This window comes from Plecotus auritus (assembly GCF_963455305.1).
Source record: "Plecotus auritus genome assembly, chromosome: X".
In the NCBI taxonomy this organism is placed as follows: domain Eukaryota; kingdom Metazoa; phylum Chordata; class Mammalia; order Chiroptera; family Vespertilionidae; genus Plecotus; species Plecotus auritus.
In genome coordinates this window covers 130,540,169-130,565,362 of record NC_137784.1, presented here as the reverse complement: position 1 = coordinate 130,565,362, position 25,194 = coordinate 130,540,169, and the positions used below count along the sequence as shown (strand labels likewise).

Below are 25,194 nucleotides of genomic sequence, written 5' to 3'. Positions count from 1 at the left end.
TTCCACAGTGGTCAGGGAGCTTCCAAAGATGGCAATGGGAAGGACTCTTCCTCTAGCACATGAACTACCACCAGTCTCATCAGAAAGAATGCAAATCCTGCCATAGCTGAGTTGGTCCTGGACAAACTGGACCTGGAGATTCTCGAGTCTTCAGTGAAATCTCTGACAAAACTACAAGTAACCTTATTTTGACATCTCAGAGTTTCTGAATTCTTCTGAGAGTCCTGTCAATAGTGTGGACAGATGAAAGGAAGTGTGTGGAAGAGATATATGGATGGGCCCAGTATTAAGACAGCAATTCCCAATGGGTGGATGAGATGACCAACATGGGCTCTTTCCTCTTGTAGGGCCTCTCAGCCAACCAAATTGTGGCCCTATTTATGTGTGACCCAAGTCTCATTTAGAGACTGAGACTGCCAGCCTGATGCCTTTCTAATCAGGAGATTCAAATCCCATTTTGATGGTACAGGGACTTCAGTAAGACACTTCCATGACACTCAACTGCTGAGCCACATCAGCCAGGCCAGCACCGCATTTTAATGAGACTCTGCAAACTTTCAAAAACCTGAATATGATGTTCTCTTTTCACCTTCACAGGGCTTTCTTGCTCTCTATTCTGCACGTCTACATCAGCAAAGGATATTTAAAAAATTTTATAAAGACACCCCCCCCCAATGGAAATAAATGTCCGTATTGTATTTTGGCACCACAATGGCTTGCTGTGTTTTAAAATACTTTTGTTTAAAATGATTAGAATAGTTTGTGCAAAAGTATAAACTAATTTTACTAGTAACTGTGACATTACCATTTCCCTTCTGCTCAAAAACCCTGGATTCAAATGTCCCAGGGTATGAGGAGTGCAATGCGCAAAGCCAGGGGAAGGTGAAGGTGAGCAATGGAAATGAGAAGTTTCCAGGGCTCAAATAAAGCTCCATCCCAACTCAACAGAGAGGAAACACAATGACCCATAAACATATTTGCCATTATATATATATTTATTTTCTTCTTTTGGCTATTTACAAACTTTTATTTCATCATAACTGTCAGAAGCATAATTTTATGTTTCTTCATGGTTTCATTTTTTTTAAATTCAGAACTGGTCAAGTCTTTTTCATGCAAGAATTTACATTTAATAAGGACAAAGGGCATCAGGTCATCTTGTGGGGTCTCTGCTGCTCTGCGTCCTTTTGTGGGTCAGGCCATCCAGGGCACATGGATCTTAGTCCTCCTCCTTTCTTGGTTTTCATTGCCTGGACCCAGCACCTCTCCTGAAGAAGTACATGTGTATATGTGTAGTTTTACTTTATTTCATCTGCCTCCAGAATGACATTGCATTGGCTGGCTTCTGAATAATTCCCTGGCACTGTGGTCAGTTGAACTACACCTGGGCACCTTCAGTTCTGCTGATGACTACTGACCCCAGGGACACAATCTGACAAGATGGTGGGTGCAAAGTCTTACACATGTTGAGTCAGCAAAGGTGACCCTGACCAACTGGGTCTTTTTCATAATTGAAGTATTTGGGGGTGACACTGTAACACCCTCCCCCTCCCTACCCTGAAAACCCAACACTGATAATAAAGATTTCATATTGATCACAGGACAAGATACAACAAGCATGAACACAATGCACTTTGTAGGACAAGTCACAATTGCCTTTGATGCTCAGCACCATAATAGGGTACCATATTGGTGGATAACTTAGCAAATGCATTCATTAGTTAATAGCTCAGAGGGTTAGTTAGCACTTTTATGTACAGAATAAGGAATGGCCACAGTCTCAGCAAAACACAGCTCTAAATATACAAAGACTTTTCAGCATTGCTATTAACAAGATGACATGGATTGTAAGAATACATTTGACAAGCTCTAGTAAGACTCAACAGCTCCTCTGTTAGTTCTGCAAAAGCACCCCACAGTGGCAGATAGAACAGGCGAGAATTTGGTAGGAAACATGTCCCACATAAACATAATAAAATGACACTTTTAAGAGACAGAGGGTGTTTTTCTCACGGTAGTGATGGAGAGGGTATTTGAGGGGGAAAGTTAATATGATAGCCCATGTGAGGAAAAGAAAGGGAAAAGGATTAACTACCCACTTAGCAACCATCCCAGACTTAGCAACACCTTTCCCTCTGCCAAAGATCAAAATTATCTATCACCACAAGCACTCTCTGGCTGGGGCTGAGAAAGGCTCCATGTGCCAAACCCCAGGAGTGTCCTACTAGATGCTCTGCATTTCCAGAGTTACTTAGTGTGAGGTGTGGAGTAGGAGGGGATATAGGCAGCCAGTTGGAGGAAGGTGTGCCTGTACCACTGGGGACAGCTAAGGATGGGGCTCAACAATGATGCTGAAGACAGAACACACATTGAACATGACAAGGGGAGATCTGGCAGTTTTCTCCCTAAAATGACCAAGTCCATGGCAAACTCACAAGGTTCAAGTTTCTGAAAAGGTGTCATTGCCAGACCTCCACCTTACCTTGACACTTAGCCTCACACAGTGTGAGTTGCAGTACAGTTCAACACATTGCAGCACATTAGGGCAATATATTCTTTTTTAAGATATACTATTATATCTAGCTACGTGGATCTATAGATATTTACAACTGGCCTCTCTACTCTTCTTCTGTGCTTTGAAGTTTTCCTGTGCATTGCTTCCAGATACACTTTAAACCCCATTTTTGTCCCCACTGATCTAATCTCTTTCACTAGTATGACCTCACCCTAAATGAACTGCTTGGCTCCCATAGGGCTCAAAGGCCCTCCAGGAAACCCAAATCCAAACCAACCAACCAATGTTTAAGTCTTTCTGTAGCCATGGTGGGAGCTTCACATGTGGGGTCATTGCTCCCCCTCCAGCCTGGATCTCTCTGTGAGGGGTGTCCAAAAATAAAGAAGAAATCTTACACTTTCCAGGGGCAACTTTCTTGTTTTTAATGTCTTACAAGGTTTGTGTGTGTGTGTGTGTGTGTGTGCATACAAGTGTAAACACGTGATTGTGACTGTGTGTTTGTGGCTGTGTGTTTGTGTATGTCTCTGTGCGTACTAGTATATGTATATACTGCTGAGGGTGAGTGCCCAACATGTGCATCATGTGTGTGTGACTGTGTAGATCTCTGTGGGTGTGTATGTGTACAAGGCTATATTTATATGCTGTATCTATAGAAAAGAAGAGGGGAGGTGACAAAACGGGTTGATCCTGGCAGGCGGTCCCTGAGACCTTTCGTACTTCTCTTCTTGGTCAGCCTTCTCACCCCTCTAACTATCTCTTTCCCTGGAGGGGGTGGAAAGAGGAAGTTCAAAATCCAAGGCTGAAGTTCAACAACAACCATCCATCCCAGGGTGGCTACTAAAGCACTCCTGCCCCTGAATGGACCCACCACCACAGTCCATGCCTGCAGCCATCTCCCAGGTACCTTTGGTTGTCTGCATCCAGCTGTTAGTAGCCAATTCCCTGGTTCATTTCCTCACATCACCAAACTGCTTGGTGCTGACTCCAAGGTCAGGCTTACAAGGTGGTTGAAATAAAGGGATGAGTTATCAAGGCTATATACAACCATCTCTACAGTTCTTCAGTTCTTTATACCATATTTCTGTTCTCAATGCATCTTCAAGGCATTCCAAACATGTCCTTCCAGGACAAAACAAAATGCTCTGCATTCCCAACTTCTCCCATGATTGAGCAATTCCTACCTCAAGGCACTAAATTATCACTTCCTAAGACTAGGACTACATTCACTTCTGTGTCTTCTATCCAGGAGATAGCACAAATGGGTGGAGGGAGAAGGTGAGGAGCCACTCCATAAAATAGGAATTGGAAAGAAGCAGTTAATCAGCTTGGCCAAATAGACACCTCTCCCTTCATGTGGGAACAGGCCAAGGGAATTCTGTTGATTCTAGAAGAGCCACCAACAAGAAATACATATGCTTTCAGGTGTATTTCCTTTCACACCCATTCAAATCAGATAAATAAGCATAAGTATGCACACATGCACTTAGACCTACACGCAAAATATACCCATGTGTGTACACACAAGCACACACATACATAAGTAACAAATTTACACACTCTTTCATAGGGGTACACACACGCACATATGTATCCACACATTGTTATATATATATTCTTATACACACCAATAGAGATTTACACTGATATACATATAGCTATACAGCTTTTCAAATAGTTGTATGTGCACATAGAACTACCTTGATGCACACACACACACCCTGGTATACACAGAAACAAACACAGAAACACAGTTAAAAGGGGAGGTGGCTGAAGGATTGCAGGGGAGGCTGCCTAGGAAGGAAGGAGGACCATATGCTGAGTGCTTTGCAAATCTTGTTCCTCCATTGCCTCAGTCAATGAGTTGGAGTTGTTTGGCACATTAGAGCATAAACTAATTTCTACTTCCCTTAGAAGCCCCAGTGAGTGGGAATATTCCATGTGTTCACACTGGTCACCAGCCTCTTCCTGCAGAAATGCTCCAGGTGCTATAGAATGAGGTCTGGTGCCTAGCAGAACTTAATGGAGCACCCCCTTTTGTAAAGTGGAGGGGAGAAAAAGGAAGTGCCTCAGTTGAAAGAGTTAAGAGGACAAGAAGGAAGAGCAAGTGGTGTGGCTTTACCACTTACTGACTGCATGTTCTCAAGCTCCATTTTCCCCCCCCTCGGAACACTGGGACAATGTGCTTTGCCTTCTCTGGCTCACAGGGCTCCTATGAGGGTCTGACAATATGATGGTTCAGTGAGCTCATTGACACTACACTGGACAAATAGAAAGGATTAGTATAGAGATTCACAACAGTTGTTCATCTGCCATTCTAGATCAGATGGTGAAGTAGCAGGTCAGAACTTTTCTAACCCTAATCTTCATTCACCAATTACTTGTTCTATGACTAGTGTTCAAATCAGCATCTGACCTAGACACATGTAGTAAGTCCCTATTGTCAATCATTCTGGAGCAGAGATATAGACAAGAGAAGTTCCAACCCCTCCAAAGATGCCAGTTCAATTTGGGTAATCTCCAACTTGACATTACTCAGCACCTTACAAACTCCTGCTGGAAACATGCTCTCTCACCCTGACATCTCACTCAGCACCCCTAACTACCCACCCACATTCCACTCCCAATCCTGTGCTACAACAACATACTCAAAATAAAACAGAAAAAATAGTGCGAAAAAGGCACTTTCAAAAGTCTTCAGTTTTCCTAGAGCCAGTCTACTGCACTTAACCCTAAGCAACAGGTGAGCAAGGACTATAATCACGAGGAGAAAAAAAAAAGCATAAGAAAAAAAGTAATGAAAAAGAAAATTCAACACCTTAGGGGGACAGAAAAGTGCCCAGAAATGTTTGTGCACAGGGCTCAGCTCCTTCCTCTGTCCCTCAAGCTGGCTCTTCTCTGTCCTCTAAACATTTTCATGGGCTTTTCTGTACTTATTAGATATTAGAAATATTCAAAAAGGTGGCAGTCTTCCAGTAGAAAAGGAAAATCAATTAGGATTGACCTCTCTTTCTCAATCCCTTTCCTTCCAGCCAGAACATGTTATTACCAACTACTCACCACCTCATGTTTATAAAGAGAAAGGTAGAACTGATTTGACTGTCCAAATAACCAAAATTAAATGAACAAAGGAAAGAAGGCAAAATGGAACCAAAAGAAACTGTGAAAGGAGCACAACTCAGTGTCCCTGCTACTCTGAGGCACTATGGGCCTAAAAGCCATGGTATGGCCAGTAAATAATGTTGAACACCACAAAGGCAAGAGGGAAGAGGATCCGGCACCACTTATCAATCTTAGGAATGTAGTCAGGGTCAAAGATCTCAGAACAAAACCTTTCCCTGCAGGAGTACCCAGGGCTTGGGGGGCAACTATCATCAGATTCTGAACTACTGTCCTCATCTTCATCAAAACCCATGAAATTGTCATCATCATGGCTCCAGGTAGTGTCAGCATCACACTGCAGTTGGTTCTCGACGTCAAGGTAGTCTTGTTGAATGTTGATGTCACCAGGCAAGTGAAGGAACTCCTCACGGCATCTATGCATGTTATCAGGCTCACAGCTTGCTTCTTGCACACACCTCTGGCCATGGACAAGCAGATGCTTTCTATTGGGGCCATAGCCATGGTTGTCATCCAAGCTGTAGCTCTCTTCAGGGTCTTCTGGGTCATAGAAGGTCTCAGCATGGCAATGGGCCTCACCAGGACTGTAGATTTTTGTAGGAATGACACTGCCATCAGTCTCAAAACCATTAAAGTGAGAGTCACAGCTGTGCAGTGTCTGCTCTGAGGTGGAGGAGAGATCATTCAGGCTTTCTTCAGTGGCCAGCCAAGACTGGAGTGAGAGCGAAGACAGTGAGCTGAGGCTTTCTGAGGTGGCCAGTGGGACCCGCTCTGAGATGAAGGTCAAAGAGTCAAGGCTTTCTGGGCTTGCTGAGTGGGCCTGCACTGGTCTAGAGAGAGGAGAGCCACTTTCGTCTTTGATGTCAGACTGGTCATCTTTTGAGGAAACAGTCGATAGACTCATAAAGTCAGCAGATTCACATCCTACATGAATAACCACTTTCGGGGAGGGAGGAGCACTTGTGATCTGTTCGATTGACAGAATCTCCTCTTCCTGGCTTCTCTGGCACACACGGGGCTGAGGAACAGGACCAAGAGGCTGTTAGCATGTAAGGGAAGTCCCTGGTGGCTGCCAAATCTGTGTAACTCTGAGGCAGCTGCTACCTCTGGAGTGCTGTGTGGTGAACAGAGGCAAGGCCTCCTCAGGCAGTTAAGATTTGGCTCCCTGTGAAGGAAGGGGTGGTGCTAGACATTAATGTACCACCAGCAGCAAAAGCCTCAGCATGGCTTTGGGCAGTGGTCGGCAAACTCATTAGTCAACAGAGCCAAATATCAACAGTACAACGATTGAAATTTCTTTTGAGAGCCAATTTTTTTAAAATTTTTATTGTTTAAAGTATTACAAATAGTAGTACACATTTTTTAAACTTAAACTTCTTCTAACGCCACTTCTTCAAAATAGACTCGCCCAGGCCGTGGTATTTTGTGGAAGAGCCGCACTCGAGGGGCCAAAGAGCCGCATGTGGCTTGTGAGCCACGGTTTGCAGACCACAGGCTTTGAGAGTCAGAAAAGCAAAGGAAGGAAGGAAGGAGAACAGTCTCTCTGTTTGTTTCCCTTTCGACCTCCCTATGCTCCCTTTTGCTCTGGCTCCATCGCTTGCCCTTGGAAGCATGCTAAGTGGACTGGATTTGAAGACCAAAGGTCTGGGGAAATCTAGCTCTGCCACTTACAAGCCTTGTGACTTTGGACAATGACTTAACCTATAGAGGAGTGATAATAAATTTTTCTACTTCTTTGTTATCTGGTGTGTGTGTGTGTGTGTGTGTGTGTGTGTGTGTGTGTGTGTGTGTGTATGTATGTTAAAGGAATTACTAAGAAATGTGAAAGTGTCAAGTGCTAAGCTTAGGCTAAAGAGGTACTCAGGAAAAGCTTATTATCAGTCAAAATGTCAAACCTGCAGCTCTGATTCCTCCTGGTAGCGATAGTGCTCCATGATTTTTCGGGCTCTGCTGCGTTGCCTATAACGGCGCCGAGTTCCTACTCGGCTGTAGAAAAGATAGTTGATGTAGACATATTCCAGCAAGGACAGGAACACGAAGAAGAAGCAGACAACCATATAGATATCAATAGCCTTGATACAAGAAAATTCGGGGAGTTTTTCCCGCAGGTGTGAATTGATGGTGTTCAGGATGAACATTGAAGTCAGACCTATAAACAACATGGCATAGGTGGCTGAAGTTCTTGGCAAGCCATTGGACTCACATAGTATAAGAAGAGAGCAAAGACAATTTCTGGGGTGGGGAGGGTTGTCAGCAAAAAAAGGCCTTCAGCTCTCTAAGCCTAGGGCCTTTGCTCTTTTTTTCCTCCTCCCCATCTTTATACTGAGCCTGTGCTTCAATGGTTCAGTGACTTCCCATTGCTCTTAGGATCAAGTAAAAATTCTCTAGCTATGATTTCACAGTGATTTACATCTTCAGCCCCATTTTACCCTATAGAGTGGCCCTTATCCTTTGCTTCTAGTCTATATGCTTTTCTTTAGTTCAACAATACTAAATGATATCACATACCTAGAAGGTTTTGTGAGCCCTAAAATATTACAGCAATATAAAGTTTTAGTGTAGCATGTGTTCCTAAAGAAGAAGGCTAATGAGTCTGCCTCAAAGATGGTGAAGGAGAAACCAGACCTGGATCTGAGACACACTGCTTTCTTTGAGGTAAGGCCAGATATACTTAGAAGTTGATTTCTTAGGCTCCTCCTTGTTACTGCTAAAAAACCTTTGATGCTCCCCATTGCTTAGCCATGAAATTCCAACTGCTTAAACTACATTTTAAGGTCTTTCCAAGTCAAACCAAGCTTTCTTTCTGTTACTCTTCCCCAGCTGCTGCCCCAGCTGCTGCACTTTATGATTTGGCCCCCTTTTAGGGCCCTTGGGCCTTTAATCAATTTATTTCCTCTTTTAGGGAATGGCAAGTCTTGTGCCTCTGTCTCCTACAAGTCTTGAAAACCCAGTTCATGCAACAGTTTCTTGGGGCAGTTTTAGCTAAAAACAAAACAAGAAAGCAAACAAACAACAACAACAAAACTGGGTCATTTTCTCCTCTGGATTCCAGTGGCATCTGTCTTGGTCTTCCACTAGATACTCATTGAGGGCAGCTCATTTAATAGTCCTCTGCTGCTTAGCAGGGCATTTTGATATGTTGCTTAATCAATATTTGTTGTATTGCATTTCTGATCTACATTTATGACTTGTCCATTCATCTACTATATATCCAGAAAATAATGAATTCTGGTACTTTGGGCCCAACACATGAAGATCCCAGCCCTGATTTTTTTTCACACAAGTTGGTGTCTCTGCTGGGGATTAGCTAAGTACCTGTACAAATGCTTGCTGGGTAGGACCTATCTTGTTTCCTTGCCTGTGCAGTCACACACTGTTCCTAGTACTCTTCCCTTACTCTCAGCTTTTTTCCTCTCTGGGATTGCGGGGAGAAGGAGGACAGGACCTACCGATTGTCACCCTGGCTACAGAAGATTCATAGTTCATCCAAAATGTCACCCAAGAGGCAATAGTGGTGATGATAGTAGGCCAATAGACCTGCACAAGGTAGTTGATAATTTTCCTCTGGATCAGGAATCTCAGTATAAGTCGCACATAGGAACCTGTCAAGGAGACATACTGGTATCAGGGTGGCAGGGCTAAGGGGATTTTCAGGGTGAAGTACAGGATGGAGGAAGGGAAATCAATCGGCAGTTCAATTTCTAATACTATAGCCTAGGTTGTCTGCCAAACAGACCACATTTGCTGCCTTAAGGACAGTGACAATGGCATGTGTCCGTAGGCCCATATGGCATAGCAAATCTGCTTTCTCTTTCTTCCTTTCTCCCTTCCTCCATGTCAACTGAAGTTTAAAAATTGGAGAGACATGACATGTTTTAAAGCTGCAAACAGATGGAGGGTGAGGGGCTGGCCCTGAGAGGAGGCCTGCTTTTAAGCATGAATCATTTATATCTGTGGAGTGAGTGTTAAACTTGACCAAGTGCTTCCACACCCATTTCCTTATTTGCAGAGAGTAAGCCACAGGGACTTTATGAAGCGTGTTTTTGGAAGGTTCCAGAATCAGAAAAAAAATAGTAAAGGAGGCCGTGCAGAGTGTAGAGGTCCAAGGCAGAGGTCCCCAGGAGTTTACCAGGGTACCAAAGAGACAAGAGTTAGGAGACAAAGAAGCAGTCAGACCCACCTGTGTAGAAAATCTCCTCTTTTCTAGTTATTATCTTTCCCAGGAGGGTGAACTGAGGGATCTGTAGCTTTTCAGTCCCCTGGATGGCATTCTCATCACCTTCCCAGTATAACATGATGTCTTCAACTGTGTAACCATCTGGGAAACAGAGAGTAACAGTAACAGAGTTATTCAATCTCAGAAAGCAGGGAAAGGCAGATTTCACACCAGCACAGTCTGTGGAATCAAAGGATGGTTGAAACCCGCACTTTGGGGGTTCCTTTGTGTTTTGCTGAGTCTGAGTATTGGGGAGGGGGCACTTGGAAAGGGAACTCTCAGTTTAGAGGTTGTTTTTTTTTTTTTTTTTTTGCCAGGAAGGAAAGCACAGCAATGTGTTCCTACCCACTAGCTGGTGAATTATTTCCCAATAGCACGGTACAATTTTCCCATGGAACTATTTACACCCTAACATACAACTTCTCCCAGATGCCATGCCTATCTATCATCTATCTATCTATCTATCTATCTATCTATCTATCTATCATCTATCATCTATCTATCTATGAGAAAAGAGACAGGGAGGGAGGGAGTAGGGGAGATATGCCATTCCTCTCACTATCAAGTCTGTCTTTAGTTTCCTGATGGCCAAAACCACAGGCAGGGAAGAAGGGGCCATGGGAGATAGACGTACAGCTCTCCACCTCCAGCTTGCAGATCTGCTTGTCCAAAGGGTATTGCTGAAGATTCATAGAACAAGCTGCTGTGGTAGTGAGTCTGCAAAGGAAAAGCAAAAGGAAAGGAAAAGTGAGTCTAGCCCAGGCAAGCTGAGAACATTGCAGGGGTGGGGAAGGAGAGGTATCCCAAGGACTGACCTGTCCAACACCTTCCTGTACTTCCTACACTAGAGCTGAGCCCTCCCTCCCTCTCTACTTTTTTCCCTCCCTCTCTACTTTTTTCCTTCCTTCCTCCCTCCCTCCCTTCTTTCCTCCCTTCCTTCCTTCCTTCCTTCCTTCCTTCCTTCCTTCCTTCCTTCCTTCCTTCCTTCTTTCCTTCCTCCCTTCCTTCCTTCCTTCCTTCCTTCCTTCCTTCCTTCCTTCAGGTAAGATGAGGTACAGTTATGTAAGGAAGAGAGAGAGACATTGTATGTGACAAAGAAACCAAGAGATCTGGCAGGACTTGAACAAATAATACATGTGTGGCATGTCAGGACACCTCAGAGTGTCAGAAGAAGAAGGGCCCTTGAGGAAACTGAATGCAGAGACAGAAAAAGGACTTTCTTGCTGAAGAAACAGCAAGACTCCCAAGAGGAAACTGCTGCACTGAAGCAGCTAAAGCTCCACATCTGCTGTGCAGTGCTCACATGAAGTCCTCAGGTATAGATGTGAACAGTGGCCCAGACTCATCTTTGGCCATGGAAGCTGTTCCCACCCCACAGTGCTCTCATCTTTGTGTATGTGACTTTGAGGGTACTGTAAACTAGCAACATGTCAGTGGATATAAATGGGTAGGAGGGATTAACATATCTGAGGTGGGCCATGAAATATTGGGCAGAAGCTTCAAGTAGCCCTGTGTTGGGTCCGTGAGAGGAATCTGAGGAGGAATCTTGGAGAAGCTGGGGAAATGAGAGAAGCGACCAGTGAGAACAGGATAGTTTTAAAAGCTCTGTGCTATCTCAGTTGGGGGGCTCTGCTCCAGCCCTTATCCTACCATTCCCAGCTGTTAACCCCAGCCTAGTTCCTTTCAACTTTTGAAGTGATTTCTATTTTGCACAGTGGGTAGGTTTTGTGTGTGTGTGTGTGTGTGTGTGTGTGTGTGTGTGTATGTGTGTGTGTGTGTGTCCCTTCTATGAATCTTCCATGCAGTACTAATCAGCTGAAGTCCCATTTAAATGAAACAAGTGTGATCAGTGTCTTGTTCCATGCAAGCTTTGTTATTCTCTGACTCCAGCATCTTGTTCTATGGGACAGTGGATGGGCAAATAAGAGAAAAAGAAGAGACAGAGCAGGAGTACCCTAGAGAAAGAGAGAGCCAGAGATAGAGCTGAACCCTGGCAGCTACCTTTTGGGGAAATTTTCTGAGCTAAATTTCTCTCTTATGCTTAAGTGATGGTTTGTAAGAGATGACACTGTGAGGAGAGCCTTGGTGGCTGTCTGCAATGCTATATATGGACCAGTGAGGAGTTCTAGCATGCACATATTCTGTACATGCAAAGACACAGACAACAAAGCCATACTGCATACCTCTGGGTCTCTATATGATACAAATATGACCAATGGCACAGCTTAGGCCCCTCTCTTACTGCATGGACTTCAGAATTTATATGATCTCCCTCCCTCACTGCATGGGAGAGAAAATACACAAAGATAAATAACAGAATGTCTACAATGCTAAGGCAGAGGGATAGATCTTCCAGTGAGAATCAAGGAGGATTTATTGACAAAGAAGGCATTTGAGTTAGCAACTGAATGATGGCCAAGATTTGGATTCATGGAAAGGGCCACTCCAGACAGAAGCAACAGCAGAAGCCAAGGTGTGGAGACAGGACAGCCAAGGATGTCTGTGGAAAATTGGATAGGATGAATGAGGGGGCAGTGCAAGACAGATTTGAAGAGCAACGGGATCCTCTGTGTGTCCCTTAGAGTGCATTCATGGGATACTCAGTGGGAATTATGAAGCCTGCCAGGAGGCTCCCCTGACCCCTGGGGAACTCACCGGATGCCATAATGCACCGTTCCATCTGGGTGAAGCTGAAACATACGATTTTCCACACTCATGTCATGGACGAAGGTATCCTTGCTATTTAGAAAGTAGCAGTCGGGAACCCACAACTTGTCAGCCATCCGATAGTCCAGAGTCAGGTTTAAGTTGGTCTCACAGTATGCTAGACGTGGATCTTTCCAGGTTTGATGAAAAAACATCGTGACTTTAGAGTCCTGGGGAAAGAAAGGTAAATCTCAATTGTGAGAGAGGGTGTCCAACTTTTCATTCTCAGAGAGTGTGTGTACGTATGCAGGTGTAAGAAATACATTATAACTATTGATGAGTAATGAAACATATGTAAGAATGTTAAATGTTAAGAATAATAAAATGAACCCTGGGGAATTAAAATCCAGGTTAAGAAATAGAACATTATCAATAACTTTCAAGTTTCAATGTATCCCTTCCAGAACATATTTCCTACACCTCTCAGCAGTAACCATTTAAATCTTAGATTTAAATGACAAGAATTCCCTTGTTTTATGTTAAAGTTTTATTATCTATGTATGTATTTCTAGGAAACATATTGCTTAGCTGGGCCTATTTGAAGATTTTTTTCCCAAATGGAATCAAACTGTATGAATTCATAATATTCTTCTTTCACTCAACATTATATTTGTGATATTTATTCAGGTTGCTGTGTGTAATTAAAATTTGCTCACTTGCATTGCTTACATATTAGATATTTCTTTATATGAATATACTATGTATATTATTGTGTGAACACACCATTCATGCCAAAATCACAATGAAATAAGAATTATAAAGTGAAAGTTCTATGTCACACCCCCTCTAAGAACAGATGGGAGTTTCTAATGTTCCTGCCTTGCCAACATTGGTATTGTCTGACTTTTGATTTTTGTAAATCTGGTAGATATGTAATAGGGTCTCATTATGGTCTTATTTTGCATTTCATTGATTAATAATAAATTTAAGCATCTTTTCATGTGTTTATTTGCTATTTAGTTTTCTTCACAAAAGTGAAGTTCCTGTTCTAATTTTCTGATCTTTTTTTTGTTCTTAGTATTCTTTTTATTAGTCCACAGGAATTATGTATATTTTTGTATCAGTCCTTTGTGTTGCAAATATCTTAGTCCACTCTAATTTATCATTTCACACTTTTTAAAGTGGTTTTGTGTTTTTTGGGGTTTTGTTTTGTTTTGTTTTGTTTGTGTTTTTTTGTTTTTGTTTGTTTTTGCAAAACAGAAATTCCAAAAGTTTTGGCTAAACATAATTTTTATATAATTGAAGTTAACAGTATTTTTATGGTTTGTGTTTCATGTGTTGTTTTTTTTAAGTCCTTATCTACCATAAACGTGTAAACACAGTATCCTATATTATCTTTTAGAAACTTCATAAGCCTTTTAGGTCTAGAATCCATCTGGATTTATTTTTTTTTTATACCAAGTGGTTGTACTTTCTAAAATCTACTGTTTCTCCATATAAGCTATATCGCGGGTCAGAACAACTGGAGTTGGCTTATGATCTTGCCCATTGTTCCATGTACTTTGTCCCCAGTCTTATGGCTGGAGCTGACATACTTACCATAGTTATTTCTGAGATGTGTTCAATATTGGAGACATACATAGATATTCCCACAGGCACAGGGTCACCTGCAATATAGGAAGACAATATTACATGTAGGGTAAGATAAAGGGTAAGAGTCTGAACTCAGGAGCCAGACTGCCTGGTTTTGAACCCCATTTTGACACTTACTAGCTGTGAGACCTTGAATAAGTTACCTAACCTCTCTGAGCTTTAGTTTCCTCATGGGTAAAATGAAGATCATTTAAGCACTGATCTCATAGTTAATGCAGGCCAAGAACTTAGAGCAGGGCCTGGCCCCTGTTACACTAAAAAGGAAGAAATTAGGGCAAAATAAAGAGAAAATAAGTTGGTGAAGCACTCTTCTTTTAATGTTTTCCTGATAAAAACTAAAGAACAATAAGCCCAAAACCAAGAGCTAAGATTTTTGGTGTGTATGATATTTGTATGAATGCATGTGGGTGTGTCCATGTGTAAGGGAATGTGTGTCTTTGTGTGAATGAATATGTGAGCTGTGCACATGAGTTTATGTGAGCATACTCACAGGGATGAGTAAATATGTGAGTGTGTTCATGTGCAGGTGAATGTGTCAGTGTGTACATAAGTGTATGTGAGCATGTCTGTGTGTGAGAGAATGCATGAGCATGATTGTGTGCTTCAGTGTGTGGTGTGAACACATATACATGTATGTAGGCATGTTGCATAGGAGTGAATCTATGAGTGGGTTCATGTGCAAATGAATATTTGTGTGTGAATGAGTGAATGTGTGACTATGTGTGAGGGTTATGTGAGTTTGTTAACATGTAAAGAAATGTGTGAGCATGGGTGTATTTGGGAACTTATCTGTGTGTGTGTGTGAATGTGTGTATGTGAGTATATCCATGTATATGAGTGAATCTGTGTGTATTCATATGCGTGAAAGCATGAACAATTAAATGCAAATGGCCACACATTCATTCACTCAGAAATGTGCTCTTACATTTATTGGCTTGCATAGCTTCACTTACACATCCACATTAATACACTCACATGAATACATTCATACTTATGGAAATGCTCACACATTCACTCCCTCAAAAACATTTAAATAATATTGAAATATTCATACATGTAAACATGTTCACATTTACTCACATATGCACATGGTCACACAGTCACTCACATACAAAGATGCTCACATACATGAAAATACAAATTCATTCATGTGCAGACAAACTCACAAATGCAAAGATGTTCATGTATTCACTTGCACATGAACACATTCACACATTCACTTCCACACATCAACATGCCTACATGATTGCATGTATGCACATATTTACTCACATACAATGTGTTTACACACATATTTACTCACATACAATGTGTTTTGCATTGTATGTGAGTAAATATGTGCATACATGCAATCATGTAGGCATGTTGATGTGTGGAAGTGAATGTGTGAATGTGTTCATGTGCAAGTGAATACATGAACATCTTTGCATTTGTGAGTTTGTCTGCACATGAATGAATTTGTATTTTCATGTATGTGAGCATCTTTGTATGTGAGTGACTGTGTGACCATGTGCATATGTGAGTAAATGTGAACATGTTTACATGTATGAATATTTCAATATTATTTAAATGTTTTTGAGGGAGTGAATGTGTGAGCATTTCCATAAGTATGAATGTATTCATGTGAGTGTATTAATGTGGATGTGTAAGTGAAGCTATGCAAGCCAATAAATGTAAGAGCACATTTCTGAGTGAATGAATGTGTGGCCATTTGCATTTAATTGAGTGTACTGTGTGGGAGTGAATATGGGGTTGTCTGTGTGAGACTGTTCACATATTAGTATATTTGTCAGCATGTCCATGTGTGAGTGAATACATGGTCATGTTTATGTGTGTAAAGTTGTATTTACATGAGTGTATGTGGGTATGTTTGTGTGTTGAGTCAATGTGTCTGTTCACACGCATGAGTATGTTCATGTGTGAGTCTGTGTTAGTATGTTAAGTGCATATAGGAGGGAATGTACAAATGTGTGCTTTTATGAGCATTTTTGCATGAGTGACTCTAGGTATGTGAGTGAATATTTGGGGATGTAAGTGAACTTATGAGTGTGTGATTGTGTCTGTGTGAGTGAATATGTGAATGTTTGTGTGTGTGACCTTGTTCAGATGCAAGAAATAGCTGTAATAAGTTATCATACTTATATACTCACATTCACCATACACACTGAGTGGCCAGATTATTATGACCTCTGAACGCATAATAATCTGGCCACTCAGTGTATATATATATCAGAGGCCCGGTGCATGAATTCGTGCATGGGTGGGGTCCGGCCAGCCTGGCTGGGGGGAGGGGACATGGGCAGTTGGCCAGCCTGCCTGGCTGGTCGAACTCCTGGTCGAGGGGACAATTTACATATTAGCCTTTTATTATATAGGATATACACTGAGTGGCCAGATTATTATGCTTTCAGAGATCATAATAATCTGGCCACTTAGTGTATATGTGAGTATATAAGTGTGAGTGTATGTAAGCATATTTATGTACTTGAGTGAATGTGTGAGCATGTCTGTGAGTGTAATTAAGTGTGAGTCTACGTGAGTGTGGTTGTGTGTGAGTAAACGTGTGGTCATGTTGATGTGCAAGTGAGTTCATGAGCAAATTCATATATGTTAGTATATCACTGTGCAGGTATCAGTGAATTGTGAGCATGTTAATATGTGCATTTGTGCATGCTGATGTCTATATGTATTAATGAGTGAGCATGTTTATGTGTGAGGATGTTTGTGTGAGTTGGTAAATATGTGGACATGTTTGTGTGTGTGAATGAGTGTGCTCATGTGTGAGTGAATACATGAGTCTGTTTGTATGTCTGTTAATGTGGGAGTATGTGTATGTGAGTGAATGCATCATTTCATGTGTGTGAATGTTTAAGTATGTATGTGAGTGAATTTGTGAGTGTGGATGTGAGCATGTTTGTGTGTGCATGTTTAGCTGTGTTCATGTGCATAGGTTAATGTCTGAGCATGTGCATGTGAGTGTATGTCAGTATGTATATACGTGTGAGTAAATTCATCAGTGTATTGAAGAGTGTTTGTGTATGTTAATATGTGTGTGTGTGTGCGTGTGTGTGATTGAATGTGTGAGTGTGTTTCTGCCTCCTGGCTTTCTTTTTCAGACCTAGGTCTGAGTGCTGCCCACTCAAATGTGATCAGGAATGTGAAAATATATACTAAATTATAAGGTATTGTGAAAAAATGCATTTTTATTGTTTCCTTGTTGGCTCAAAGCTGCCTTCACCAAGCCCCACAGCTAAGTCATTATTCTATGTGTATTACATCACACTGCTGCTATGGAAACATGTATGACACCTGCAATTCAGCCTGTTGGTTTCATTGCAGGCTGACTACCCAGAAGCTCAGCTGCTAAGTGGGAAATGTGTTATTCCTATCCCAGTTCTTCAAAAAGCAAAGTGCTACTGGGAATCAGCATATGAGTGTCAGCTGAGAAGTAAATGGGCCTCTGTGTGAGGTCATAGCCCAGACTCTAGCATTCAGGTTTATTGTGAATAATCCCCAGCAAAGTGCTCTGTAGTGACAGGGGTTTCTAGAAATGAAGTTCTTTATTACAGGTTTTCAGGTTCCCCACATTCCTTCACAGGATGGATGCTGTGTTAGGCAAGTATCAAGCCCCAGAGAGGCCAGGCAGTCATGCCCTCACCACCTTACTACACTGTCAGACTTCTTATCCTAGACCAGTCAGTGCCACTCAGGCAACTCTATCTCCTATAGAGCATAACCATGTTCAAGGGCTCCCAGTTAAAGGGGCAAGTGAGAGCTGAAATATAGTCACCAAGTCATGTGTTCTGGCTCAGGGATATAGCTTGGAGGAAGGGGACCTGAGACGTATTTATATTTTATCCACCTAGAGGGGACACCTTATGTGCTAGCAGTGGTCAAGATGAGAGCTAAGGTATCCCACATCCCTAAAAGCATAAGAAAATGGGAATAAGAAGCTTCCAGATAAGTGTCTAAGTGTTCTCTCTGGGGTGATGGCCTCAGCCCCATATCCCATTGCTGTCACTCCTGATGGGTTCAGGAAGGCAGGAAAAGTGGGAGGGGTAACCACTTCATTCCCTCTGGGAAACTGTGTTGCCTCACCTCTTCTTCCTCTCTAGAATCCATCAGAATACCAGAGGAAGACAAATAAATAAAGGAATGATGACGATGTCCCATTCATTTCTTCACTCCACACCTATTCATTCATTTCTAGCCAGGTGCTGGGGTAGACAAAGTTCTCAGGGGCTTGCCTTTGGAAACACTGTGGAGTCCACTTCTCTTACCCAGAAGGAAGCAGCTTTGTTAATTTTCCCTGGCTCCTCCTCCTTCTCTTCATCCTCTTCCTCTTCTTCTCAAAGATATAATAAGGCTCCCATCTGAACCTGACCCAGTTAGGTGTGACCTCTGCATTCGAGTTATGTATGTGTGTGCCTGGGGGTGGGTGGGGCTTGAAATTCTACTTCACTTCAGACACAAAGGGGAATCTGACTCTGTCTAGTAGGAGGCTTTACAGAGAGTCCTGGTTCCCTCAACCTTGAATCCCCTAGAGCTAATTTGATTGCTTCCCCTCACAACACAACAGCCCCAGACTTAAAGCCTATAGTGTCTCCTGTCTAAATGTTAGAAGGTCCAGTGTTGTTCTAGCCCTCCTACATTCATATACTGTTTGGCCAAATAAGGAACCCGTCTTTTCTCATATGCCCCAGTCTGCATGTTCATAAAGCTTATGAGGAGTTTGTCAAGATGCTAGGCATCAGGTGTAAACAAATGCAAATTAGCTCAAAATATGGATATATTGTGAACTAGCCACATCTGACAATCCCCAGAGGTTGGTCCTTGCCCTGCTCCTTACCCCTAGCCCTGGGTGCCTACAGAGATGGCATCTTGAAACATTTCCTTATACTGAAATGGATGTTGGTCAGCCTTTGCTGAGAAACAAGAGAATGAGGAAAAGAGAAAACGTAATAGCTATTCCCTTGACACCCACCCACTGGTGCTTGGTGCAACTGATCAAAAACCTGTGTCATGAAATGGGATGCTGGCTGTGCCCTAACACCTGAATTCCTATATGGAAAAGAGCTTGCCTTCTGCCCTCTTCACTCCTTCTTCCCAATCCCAGTGCACACTCACCTTGGATCCTGGGGCTGCACATTCTGCCTTTATGGAAGGAGCACACAGCAAAGGGGACATGAGTGAAGTGTCCCACCTCCAAGCTTAGCCCAGGGAGACCACCTTGGTTTCAATGTGTCTCCCCAGGTAAATCACAGCCTTCCACCCCTCTCCCCCAAAAGGTCTACTACAAAGGAAATTCCCCACAGTTGTAAGCCCTTTAGGGTGGAGGCATTGCGTATTCAGAGGACCTTTCTCTATTCATATGTACAAATGTTAACAATTAGCGCTCATTAACCCTTTAGAATGGGGGGTCTACCACCTGCAGGAAGTGGAGTGCTTTCTCTGACTTAGTCATTCACTTTTTTTTTTTTGCTTCTTTTCTGTTTCTTTGAGCAGAAATGTGACTAATCTATTTAATGCACAGTTCCTTTAGTTTGTCCTTGGTCTAGGTTTCCTGGGTGTTCCTTGGGCTAGGGCAGTGGTCGGCAAACCGCGGCTCGCGAGCCACATGCGGCTCTTTGGCCCCTTGAGTGTGGCTCTTCCACAAAATACCACGGCCTGGGAGAGTCTATTTTGAAGAAGTGGCATTAGAAGAAGTTTAAATTTAAAAAATCTGGCTCTCAAAAGAAATTTCAATTGTTGTACTGTTGATATTTGGCTCTGTTGACTAATGAGTTTGCCGACCACTGGGCTAGAGGATGCTACTCCTATTCTGTGGGTTGCCTGTCCCTTATAAATTTTGTGACCCAGGCCATTTGCCTATTACAAGCGGGGAGGGGAGGCGGTTATGTAGAGATATAAAGCTAAACTGATGTATTGGCTTCCTGGAGGTTCAAGCATAAGTTTATTTGTCATTTCTCATCTCTGTGCTTGAGGTCTGAGTGCTGAAGTACAGAGTTTGGATTTTATTTGTCAGTTAAATAACGCCATCAAAAGTTCCTGAGGTGATCAGGCTGGATTTATAAAGACCACGCTGCCTGCAGTGTGTTGAATAAAATGAACTTGGTGGGAACTAAAGGTTTAGGGAGTATACAGAGGACCCAGTGGGTAGGTGAAGTAGACAACACAGAGGAGACCATGCCCTTAATTTTGAACTAGCTGAATGACACATGTTGTTTGGCATACCCATTTCTGGGGTTAGCACTTTTCCAGCCACACCAGGAAGTGCTCTTCAGGCTTTCTCTGTGTAATTGTAAAGGAGTATGGAGGTAGGGCAGAAGGCTTCTTGCAGAGAAGTGGGGGAGATTCCAGGGGTAGAGCCAAAAGGCCTGGAGGTTGGAGGCCTGGTGGTGTTCACTGCAGGTCTCTGAAGGGGAGAGGCAGAAGTATTGAGCCAGGGGAGTGCCACTGGTCTGCTTATTGACTAGGGGTGACTTGTTGTATCTCAGCTCTGTTCCACTTAACATACGTTTGTGTCTGGACGTATCTTACCTCCAAAATGTGGTCTCAGACGGGCATCATATCCTGACAGCACCCTGTCCAAAATCTTGTGAACCACAGCTTCATTTGCACAATTTTTGCTAAAACAGAGAAGTCATTAGTAAATGATACATTTCTTCTCAGAGAACAAACACCAAAGAGCAAGCCAGGTGTCAGCTTGCCAGGGCCTTCCCTTCTCCTGCACACACGCAGACATGTACAGTCATACATGTATGCGTCTCTCCCTGCTCCCCTCCCTCCCTATGGTGAGTCAGCCAGAAGTGCAGCAGTGACGCAGACTCCTCTTTCCTCCTCCCCCTCCAAAGCGTTTATCCAGAGGGTGGGGCACACAGATTGGATCCTGGTTACTAGGCAGGTTTAGGTGTGGGAAGGGGGAGGCTATAGGGGATGTGGAGAGGGGATGGAGCGGACAGGTGGGAGCCTCAGATAAATGCATTGCTTCAATCCCCTAAGGAACCTCACCTTACCATCAGCCTGAATACAGCCTTCTGTGTTGGTGGGAATCTTTACAGGAACACCTAATTGCCCCAGGAAAGTCATCTTCTACCCTCAGTGCCCTCCTGAGCTGATCCAACCAGTTTACATTTTCCAGCCCAGTCACATTGCCCCTACCTGGGCTAGGGCTGGGCATTTTGTTGTCACGTCTATGTAAACCTTCTTTTTTGTACACCTGTTTTTAACACTTGGCATATGGCATATGACACAGAGAGAGCCTGGCTCATGTAGCAGAGATTTATGACCCTCACCCAACCAAAACATTTCCGATCCTTGAAGCTCAAGGCTGTCCTACAAAAGCAATAACTTGTATTCTGGGAGCAGGCATCTCTGGCTAAGTATGTGCTTCCACCTTAGATGTGTTTTGGGTGAGTATATATAAGTAGACCCAGCTCAGCCCTGCAAAGCCTATCTTTCCAGAAATCTGTGATGTGCTCACCCAGTTCATCTAGATCTTCAGTGGGTCTCTTTCCCCCAAAAGGAGCTTGTGAATTAGGACAGGCTCTGGCTATCACTATGACTCTTAGAATCTTTGACTCAATGACCAGGGAATGTCAGCCCCTGTACATTTCAATGTGTGTGTGTGTGTGTGTGTGTGTGTGTGTGTGTGTGTGTGTGTTGGGTTGAGGTTTAGACCATTGCAGAGCTGTCTGCTGGAACCTTGTTCAACTACCCCCCCCCTTTTTGATGACATGTTCATTTCTAGTTTGCCATTAAAATTATTTCCAATCATCTTTAATGACAAAATTTCATTACACATCATTCCAAAGTGTGCACATAAATTACTCCTGAATTAAATGCATTCCCACCTGTTTAGGACTGCACATTACCCATATGCCAGCACTCAGGTTCCCTGGCCAACACAAATACAGATTTCTATGTGATCCACACATAAAGGTTGACTATTTGACATCTCTTCAGAAATTTGCAGACCCAAACAAACTTAAAATCAAACACAGAAAAAAACCTGAATCTTCAAATGTTTTCTTAGGAGTACGTACAAAAGTGCACCCCTCTTAGACCACCTGGTTATAGGGTTATATAGTCACTGATCACACTATCTGGGCTCCTGTGAAGTTGAGTCATTAATTTCTACCTGCGGCATCAGAAAAGGTCCTCACCGTTCACCATGCACACGCAAGAACACACACGCATGCGCCTCAGGGAACAGACTAAAATGCGCACTCAAACAGGTGTCTCTACTGCGTATGCTTTGAGAATTGCCCATCACCCTCTACCACCACCTCCACACCAATCCCATAGATGCGAAAAGATGTGACTGGGGAAAACTGCCCATGGTCTTAGTCCCTGGGGATGGCTGGCATACCCTGGGGTGAGGGCATCCTCTCCGCAACCCCGGGGCTGCAATTTGGGCATACAGGGCTCTGTCAGGCGCCACAGTAACAGGTGGGTTCCAGCACAGGACTTTTTTTCAACAGGTCGCCTCCACTCCCACCCAACTTCCCTCAGGGAACCCGCAGGCAGGGCCTGAGTGCCAGGGCTCCGTGACCCCGGGTCTAAGCCTCCCCCAGCTCACTCTGTCCAAGTGGCATGATGTTCCCCGCCCTACTCTGTGGCTGCCCTGCCCGCCCTGGTGGCAACTGGCTTACCAATTGAAGACGTTCTGGACGACTTCAGGCATGGTCGAAGAGAGCTCGAAGTAGAATTCCGGGAGGGAAGTGGTGTTGTTGCCCTCTGAGAGCCAGGTCCTGATGAGTAGCAGGAGCACAGCGGCTCGCAGCATCCCTCTGATGCCCATGGCCGCAGCGCTCTGGGGGCCAGAGAGTGCTTGAGAGAGCCCACTGCCACTGGGACAGGGACGGGGTAGGGACAGTGCAGAGTGGGAGGGTGCTCGGGGTCTCTAGGAGACAGTAGCTAATGTATGGGAAGCAGAGAGGGCGGGAGGAGCAGCCCCCGCAGCTCTGCGGCACGCATCACCCCTTGGATGCTCCAGGCAGCTGTGATGGTGCGCTCCCGCAGCCGCTTCAGGCTGCGACTGGGCACCCAGCTGGAAGCTTGACTGGCTCCACCCACTCTTACCACGGCAGCACCCGCTGAACCAATCCTGCACGTACCAGTTGCCGCACAAAAAGGCGGGAGCTCTTGTCTCCACCCAGAATCTGCGCTTTACTGGGTGTCCCCCCCTCCCTTTTCAGGCCTCTGCAGAGGTTCCCAAGCTAGCCTGAGACAGACAGGGGCGGGGCCAGGCGGGGAAGGGGGAGGGGAGCCACCTGCTAGAGGGCTAGGCGCTGATCTGTTGCTAGGGAGATTGGCTTGGTCCTGCTTTTCCTCTTTGCAAAATGTAAAATGTATGTTTCTCTTGGAAAAGCGTGTGCTCAAGAGATTGTGTGTGTGTGTGTGTGTGTATGTGTGTGTGTGTGTGTGTGTGCGTGCGTGTGGTGATCAGGAGGTATCTGACTGTTGCTCATTACCAAACCCCTGGCTCTCCAGTAACCCCACATGCCTTGCCTCTGGGTGGAGTTGGCAGTGATCACGAATGGGTTTTATGGCTGTGGCCATAGCAGGAGTGCCTCTTCATAAGTATGGAAATTGGGCTCCAAGAGACTGAGAGTTTCTTGAAGGCTTTAGTTTTCCAGAGTATCATTGACTCCAAGTTTGGGTTCCTGGGACAAAACTCAGGGAATTGGAAGGGTTTACCAACTGGGATCATCCTGAGTTGTGACTCTGTCCCCTAGCCAGGGCATGCAGAGTTGAAGTGAGGGTCTAAGGCTGACGCCATTGAAGGGGAGTGTTTCAGATGTTCAAGGGAATTAGCCCCTGGAGAGCAGGCCATGCCAACGCTCCTAAATTCTGGCCCTATTATGTGGAAAAGCCTGGAACTTTGACTAGAGGGCTCTTATTTTTTCCACTACTTCAAATATTGTCCTATGAAACAAAAGGATCTCAAAAAAATGAGGAAAATTCTCCACCCAATCCCCTCTGTCCTTACCATCTCAAATCCAGGACAAAGCAAGTTCAAAAAGAGGTTCCTCACAGCCCATGGGCCAGAAGGACAATCAAGAAATAGACCTCAGTCATGCTCAGCAGGGTTGAACCTCCTAAGGCATGCCATTGGGAAGGATAGCAATGAAAATAAATTTCAAGTCCACTCTTGGTTAATTAGAACATTCACACAGAAATACAGCCCGCTTCCCCTTTCTGTCAGCATTTGAAGAAGTGAATTGGGATTGCTTGTGCCCAGCAGAGCTTCAGTTGCCTGGTTGGCTGAGGTTCCCCGAGATAAGGGTTTAACTCTATTTCTGCTTTCTTAACCATTTTAGAATAAAACTTTAAAAGTCTTGCAGTTCTCTGCCTTCTTTTCAAGAACAGACCATCCTTATATCTTCCTTTCGCTCACTTTCCCCTGCTATTGCAGCAAATGTTCTCCTTCCCAAGGGTGCAGAAATAAAAAAGGATGGTGGGACCTATCTGTCACTTACTGTCATATACAGGAATGGATCAATCGAACCTACTCCTACTGTTATTCTGTCCCCATTATCCCTGGTCACACAGGCATTGTTGTAGAGAGAATCCTACACCATTCCAGGTCATTTTGTCCAAATATCTGGATTGTAATATGAGGAAACTGAGGCCCAGATAAGAAAAAGGGATTAAAAGGGATTAAGCACATACAAAATGGTCACATAACCATAGAGGCCCAAACTAGAATCCTGTTTGCAGGTTTGTCTATTTCCAGAAGGTTGTTTCCAGTGATTGAGCTTTGACTGGAAGTTCAGGCAACCGCCAGCAGGTGGGAGTAGATTTATTTAGATGTAGGATATTCCCAGCAACCTGGAATTAAATTCCACAGGCAGTGGGTCCCTCATTTGTCAGGGTAAACAAGCCTGAAGCTTTAAGTTATAATTTTTGGGTGACCTTGTGACTATGGAGAATGTCAAAAAGTTGATGATGATGATGAATTCACTTCCAGACCTTACAACCCAGAGGGCCCTCACATGAAAAAGAGTCTGAAAAGCAATAAAAAATTACCAAAATGTACTTG

At 43.7% G+C, this 25,194-nt stretch overlaps 1 protein-coding gene across 1 annotated transcript; it reads right to left on the bottom strand.

Annotated features, from left to right (window-relative positions):
• Nucleotides 1–985: 985 nt before the first annotated feature.
• On the bottom strand, nucleotides 986–23,162 carry GABRQ (gamma-aminobutyric acid type A receptor subunit theta). The gene is made up of 9 exons (XM_080653597.1): nucleotides 22,802–23,162; nucleotides 20,688–20,776; nucleotides 14,094–14,161; nucleotides 12,504–12,724; nucleotides 10,483–10,565; nucleotides 9,813–9,950; nucleotides 9,082–9,234; nucleotides 7,528–7,781; nucleotides 986–6,650 (listed from the first exon to the last, which is right to left on the bottom strand). Exons 1-9 carry the CDS (start codon nucleotides 22,948–22,950, stop codon nucleotides 5,724–5,726), a joined length of 2,082 nt encoding a protein of 693 aa, XP_080509723.1. The 5' UTR covers nucleotides 22,951–23,162; the 3' UTR covers nucleotides 986–5,723.
• Nucleotides 23,163–25,194: the final 2,032 nt, after the last annotated feature.

Coding starts and splice junctions, on each gene's coding strand:
- GABRQ (XM_080653597.1), bottom strand. CDS start 22,950: ATGGGCATCAGAGGGATGCTGCGAGCCGCTGTGCTCCTGCTACTCATC. Junction 14,162..20,687: donor TCTGAGACCACATTTTGGAG/GTAAGATACGTC, acceptor CCTATATTGCAG/GTGACCCTGTGCCTGTGGGA. Junction 6,651..7,527: donor AGGAGGAATCAGAGCTGCAG/GTTTGACATTTT, acceptor CCTGTTCCTCAG/CCCCGTGTGTGCCAGAGAAG.